Source organism: Buceros rhinoceros, unplaced genomic scaffold (genome assembly GCF_000710305.1).
Source record: "Buceros rhinoceros silvestris isolate BGI_N320 unplaced genomic scaffold, ASM71030v1 scaffold454, whole genome shotgun sequence".
In the NCBI taxonomy this organism is placed as follows: Eukaryota; Metazoa; Chordata; class Aves; order Bucerotiformes; family Bucerotidae; genus Buceros; species Buceros rhinoceros.
In genome coordinates this window covers 80,681-86,969 of record NW_010409828.1, presented here as the reverse complement: position 1 = coordinate 86,969, position 6,289 = coordinate 80,681, and the positions used below count along the sequence as shown (strand labels likewise).

At 45.9% G+C, this 6,289-nt stretch overlaps 1 protein-coding gene across 1 annotated transcript in view; it reads left to right on the top strand.

The window, feature by feature from the left end:
* The window catches only part of LOC104492758 (brain-specific angiogenesis inhibitor 1-like), a gene marked incomplete at its 5' end in the record, with an annotated part of 85,950 nt that overhangs the window by 17,046 nt on the left and 62,615 nt on the right, over positions 1-6,289 (top strand). Inside the window, one exon of the mRNA XM_010135348.1 lies at positions 2,834-2,937. Within this exon, the coding sequence (XP_010133650.1) occupies positions 2,834-2,937 (104 nt within the window). The remainder of the gene's footprint in view (positions 1-2,833; positions 2,938-6,289) is intronic.

The window sequence follows — 6,289 nt, the reverse complement described above, 5'->3', positions numbered from 1 at the left end:
GGTTGGGAGTGAGCTTGGAGTGAGTGAGCAAGGAGCAATCCATGTCTGAGTAGCTTGTGCTTCACAGTGCTTTTATCAGAACCATGCACCTCTGGGGTGGGACAAGGCTGTTGCCCACCTGGATTCTGCAGCAGGGGAAGCAAAGGTGGTAAAGGGAGATACTGTGGCTTCGTATTTGAAATTGCTTCTGTTTCCCATACCCTACCCCAGCGCCTGACTAAATCAGAGGCTGCTATTCCCAGAAGAAAGTTCTTTCCACATTTCAATTTATAAGGAGCAGGATACAATATTTCAGCACTCACAGTGCCTGGAATATGTCCAATTTCCATTTTGTTTGATGGAAGATGAATCAAAATGTGGATATTTTCATTGAAACTTCTTTGATGTTTACCTAGTTCCCAAAAAGGTGTTTCTAACCTTCCACAAATACTTGGCAGGAGTAAATTGTCAGAGCGTAGGCAGGAGTAAATATTTGGCAGGAGTAAATTCTCAGTTATGTGAGTTGGTGTTCCAAGTGATCCAATTCTCCATAGACATTTAGAGAAAGAATCCACATCTGAGTTGACACATTTTCCGTGAGCATTTTGGGAAGCTCGGTGTGGAGGAAACTGCAGGACCCTGCTGGATGGATTGAGGCTCAGCACTGTGGTGTGCTTGCACTTTTTGTAGTCGTAAGGACTAAGATATTGCTGGAAATCCAGTTCCATAATTGCGGCAAGTTGGATAAGGACTGACATCCACACCCTCGGTATGTATCTATGGAGTAATTTTGGAGGGTCCTAAGCCTCTTGTTTCGCAGACCCAAGGAAACTGTACAGATACGCTGGGGCAGTGACATGTCAGCTAATGTGGTCAGTAGAGAGGAGACATTGCAGAGAGGTAGTACCACACTGCAGTGCAGTTTGGCTTCCAGTTTGTAGCTGGTTTGTATCCAGTAAAGATCCCCCAATCAACCTGTACTCTGTTGGGTGTGTATGCCAGCTGGGCATTCAAGCCGTTGAATGTCTCACTAAATTTTGTCTCAGATCCCTTAAGCTCTCATGCCAGCCTTCCCAATCACTCCTGCGGGGTTCACTGCAGCAGTATGGTGAAAGTTTTGTTCCTCATTAAATCCCCTCAATGAGATTGAAAATGTGAGAGGTGCCCTTGGTCAAAATGTGCAAGTACGGAGGATCTTCCCAAACCCTAGAGACTTCAGGGACAATTGTCACTGTGTATCTGGGCTCTTTGCCTCTGCTTGGTAACTCTGTACTGACTGTGGGCCTTGAGCTGATGGTCTCGTGCTTGCTTTGCCCATGTACTGAGCTGGCCTGGCTCCATATATGCGCAGCACTGAGCTTTGCCTAATATATTTTGCTTTGCAGAAGGCTCGGTAGCCTGGAACAGAGCTGCAGTAGCCTCAGCTTTGTAGCATCTCGCTGATTGGAGGTTCAAGTTGAGCAGCACCACGCCTGCCAACAAAACGGTGTAGACAAGTCCTTAGAGGGCTGCCTGTTCCATTCCAAATTCATGTGTAATTGCCTTTTTTTTTTCCTATGCTAAGCCCTTGCTATGTCAGAAACCATCTCATCTCCATGGCTGTAGAGATAGCTGTTGGTACTGCGCCAATCTAATGACAGCCTTGACTGTGCTCCCACACCTCTGCATGCTGCCTAATCTCTCTCAGTAGAGGATTCTCGTGTGTCTGCTGTGTGGTGGGTCTCTGCTTCTCTGCCTTCATGCCAGCAGAGATCACTGATGTGGAAATGAGAAACATGCTGGATAAAAAGCCTGCAGCAGAGAAAACCAAGTGGGATCCAGAGCCTCACTCCAAGCCGAGGACAGGGAGAGTTTCTTGATATTATCCTGGCAGATGTTGGTTAGTTACAGAGTTAGTCCCAGTGCTGCAGAGAACTAGATTAGGAGAGGTTATAGCATGTTCATTCATTCTTGACATGGCAAAAGCTGACAATTTGCAGAACTTTTGTGTTCAGACAGGAAAGGAGAACCATTCCACACCGGATTTTCCAGTAAGGACCCCTGCATATAACAAAATGCTTTGTGTACTAGTGTAAGAGTAGTGAAGTGATGGGTGGTATGACTGGAGGCGGAGTCACTGGGGAGGGTATACATCTTGTTTTTCCTTTGCTTGCTTCATCTCCTCCTTTTCCAGATGGATGTTTGCAGTTGGTAGAAGATTTTTACCTTCTTTCCATCCTCCAACCTCCACCAAATCACTCATTTGTAATTGTTCTAGCATAGGCACTGCCTTCTGCTCTTGCCTCATTAATTATCTTCAAAGTTTCACACCAGCTATGAAGGGGCCGATCCTCCTCTCGCAGCCCACCCCTTTTACACACTTGCCTCATCGTGGATATCAGTGTCTTTACCCAGACTTAACACTGGTGGGTGTGGTCCTCCAACCTCCACCAAATCACTCATTTGTAATTGTTCTAGCATAGGCACTGCCTTCTGCTCTTGCCTCATTAATTATCTTCAAAGTTTCACACCAGCTATGAAGGGGCCGATCCTCCTCTCGCAGCCCACCCCTTTTACACACTTGCCTCATCGTGGATATCAGTGTCTTTACCCAGACTTAACACTGGTGGGTGTGGGAGCAGAATCAGGTCCAAAAAAAAAAAAAAAAGCTGAATCAACCAGAAATAGGTGCTGAATTTCTTTCCCCTTTATTTGTATGTGCAATGCGATGTGAAGGCCAGGTGAGTTGGCACGCAGACAGCTAGGAAGAAATTTCTTGCCGTGAATTTGAGCTGGTAGTGTTTGCTGAGCATCTTCTTTCTTTTTCTTTCTTTTTTTTTTTTTTGTTTTTAATGTCTTACTTTCTCTCTTTCAGAACATGGAAAAGGTGCTGGTGCCTTCTGTCACGTTAATTGTAGGCTGTGGAGTATCTTCGCTGACACTTTTGCTGTTGATTATCATTTATGTCTCTGTTTGGAGGTATGGCTTTCATTCTCTTCTCTTCTTGTTGGGGAAAGTAATTGTCTCTTGATCTACATGGATCCTGGAAGTTTTGCTTCCCTGTTTTGGGTGTCTGGTGCTTGAGGAAGAATCGTTTGGTGGGCCCTGCAAAATGGTGGCTTAGTTGGCATTATTCTTTCCTTTCAGTGCCAGAGAAATTAGTACAGTGAAATCAGTGGCACGTCCCTGTGCAGTCGCATTGTTCTGTTTTCAGAAGCCACGTGCTGGTTTAGATGCCTTTGTACACCCCAGGAAACGTTGTTCATGGAGAGGTGGACACTCACTGCTCCCTGACAGGCAGACTGCTTCAACGTAGTCCCCGTTGGGTCTTTGAATACATCAAAACATCCACGACCCACTATGAAAACACCTGGCCTGAAGAACTTTTCAGGAGCTTAAGGATGATAAATCAGATGGTCTAAATAACTCTCCAACCTCTTAGCTACGTTTTGCCTTTGGCTTCAGATGCATATGGAATTTCTCAGCACATCCCATTGCAGAGAGCTCCTGTACGCCTGTAAGCAGGTCAGGTGTAACCTTAAATTTTATCATTTATAGAGGCTGAGGTGACTTTGTAGCAAAGTTTTATTGAACAAAGGCCCGTGTTGGTCCATGCTGCTGCTAGATACGTTTTGGTGTTCTGTATTAGCTGGAGGAGCTGAGCTGTGCGAGGGGTTCTCCTCCTGTACTGCACTGAATGAGGTCCAAGTTTGTACTAGGAGATCCGCAGCAAACGTGCTGAGAGCTTCATAACCCTAAAGTAAATAAAACAAAGAAAATCAGAACCAAGTGAAGGACTGTGAAACTGAAATGGAGTGGCTGCAGAGAACATACCGTTTGGATATTATTGGTGACCCTTTGGGGAGAAGGGATCAACCTGAGGCTCTTATTTTGTCAAGTGATTCTTCTTAGTAGGAAGGAAAGGGTAAATTCAGTTCAGAGGTGTGAATCGAGATAGCTTTTTCTACCCTTTGACATAGGAAAGCAACAAGTGAGTGAAAAATGAAAAAAAATGCATCTTTTTTTTTATTGATACTGTGACAGTGCATAGTGGGTAGTTAATTATGGCAAGTGCTATGAGCTGAAGACTGATCATAATAACGTTTATCTAGAACTCAGGTTTTTCCGTGCCTGGGGTATCATTGGACCTGCTCAAGTCCTTGTCCTCTCCTGCTTTTCCTCAGGCTGGGCAGCACTGAGCAGCGCTGGTAGGTGACTTACTGGTGTCACTGGTGTCAGGATCAAGTGGAAAGTTAGGGAAGAAGAATAAAGAGCAAGTGTTCGAGCCTCACCCTCTCTTTCCTATGAGAAAATAGTTCAGGATCTGAAACCCAAGTTCAGACATGAGGTTGAATCAGTTTGGAGCATGCCAGAGTCATTTGAAATAATATGATGTATTTTCTTCCAGGACCGTGCCCCTCAATATTTGCTGTTATTGAGGACAGTGAAGCTAATCTCCTGCCCTGTTTAAAATACGGTCTTTTAAATTTCTCATTCTAGCCTTTACGTTATGCCTATGCCCCGAATGATCAGCATGAACGGGGGGACATGTTTCTGGCAGGCTTGAAGGGGCATTTCTGAGCTAGCCAAGGAGGGACATGCATTTCCAAGTGATCCTGAGACCAGCTATATCTCAATTAAAGGGCTCTTTATCCTAAGTCTCTTCGTGTAAATATTTGTGAAGCATGACCAAGTGATCTCTAGAATTTCTCTTTGGTGCGCTGAGTTTGTTCCATTTCGTCTCTGTAGATTGTGTTTTCATGATTTCTAAACTTCACAGCATTCCCATGGCTGAGCCCTGAGCACTCTGTGTGTCCTTTTTGTTTTAGGCATAGCTGCTGGACATGAATATGCTGTCCTGTAGTGGTCTCAGGAACATCATGTTGAAGTCAATGTTATCTCCTGGCTCCCACTTTGTTTTGGCCTAGATTTTATACAGTCTGGTAGATGACAACTGGTGGAATGCTTAGAAGTGGGATCAGGAGTAATATTCCAGCTGTTGTTGCTAAAATACAGGAGAGGTATCAAAGCGGTTCTTTTTCACTGTGCAGGGGGGATACTCCTCATGCCCTAATGCCTGGTCCTCTGTGGAGAGCACTCACCAGAGCTCAGCTGTTTCGGGGAGCTTTGGCTGGGGAATTTCCCATTCAGACCTCTGGACAAAGGCATCTGGAGCACGCACACATAGGCTCAGCTTGAGTATGAAACACTTCTGATGAATAAGCTCACTGAGGCTGACAGTCTGGAAACTTTCCCAGAATTTTGCCCAGCTAGGGTTTGTTTATACATGGGCAGCAGAGAGAAAGGATGGGGGAGAAAGAGGGAAAGGAACACGGTAAAGAGGGCAGAGTAGAAGGGAGGTGATCCCAGCTTTGGGCTGTGAATCAGAGAGGAAATTAATTTACCCCCCACTTCCCATTCAAAACCCCCAGATAATTGTTGCTTCTTAGCGGTACCTACTCAGCCATCGGCATGAACGGCATGAGCTTTTTGATGCAAGCGATCACTTCAGACGCAGCCAACTTGGCACGGTCTCATTCAAAACTGGACGTTACTTCTGTCTGACGGCTGTTGGTGGCCTGTTGGTGGACTCACTCCAGTTCCCAGTAGACAGATGGCTGCAAAAACTCTGATGCAGATGGTGCATCTCTGGCCTTATTAGCAGTCTCAACAGAGAGGTGAGTGACACGATGGGCCATAGAAGTGGAGTGACCTTGTTACATCTCAGCAGTGGCTGTCCTGGGTCACAGCTGGAGATGCAATCTGTGTATGGGTCATGTGCTCCACCACCCATGTGGAAACAGAGGCAGCATTGAAAGAAAGAGATCTTCCCTCTTGAAAACTGACTTGAAAACGAAAAACTGGGAAGAAAATGAACTATGCAAGGGTCAGAACAGGTGAAATGACTCAGTACTGTGTTTCTCTAAGCTTGGATTTGTACCACTCCTTCCCAGCAGCTCCTTGCCATGGTGGTGTGTCAGGAGTGCCCCAATGTGTTTTCCATCCCTGAATTCATTGCATTTCAACAGCCTCTGGAGTCAGTGACCTTTCCATAGCATGGAGATCAATGTTTGCTATCGAACAGCTCTTCCACCAGCCCATCAGCATGTGGGGCACGGCAGACCTTTTTCCCTGGCGGCAGCTGGATGAATGCTGTATCGCTGTATCAATGCGAGCTTTTCTCGCTCCCAGCCCCTCGAAGCCTGAGGACTGATTTAGTGGTTTTCAGTGAGCTCTCAAGGGGCTTTTAACACTTGCTTTAAGTCCAGGTGCTCTGCCTTTGCCGGAGGATGCTGAGGCACTTGGTGGTCCTGGTAGGAGGTAGCAGGAA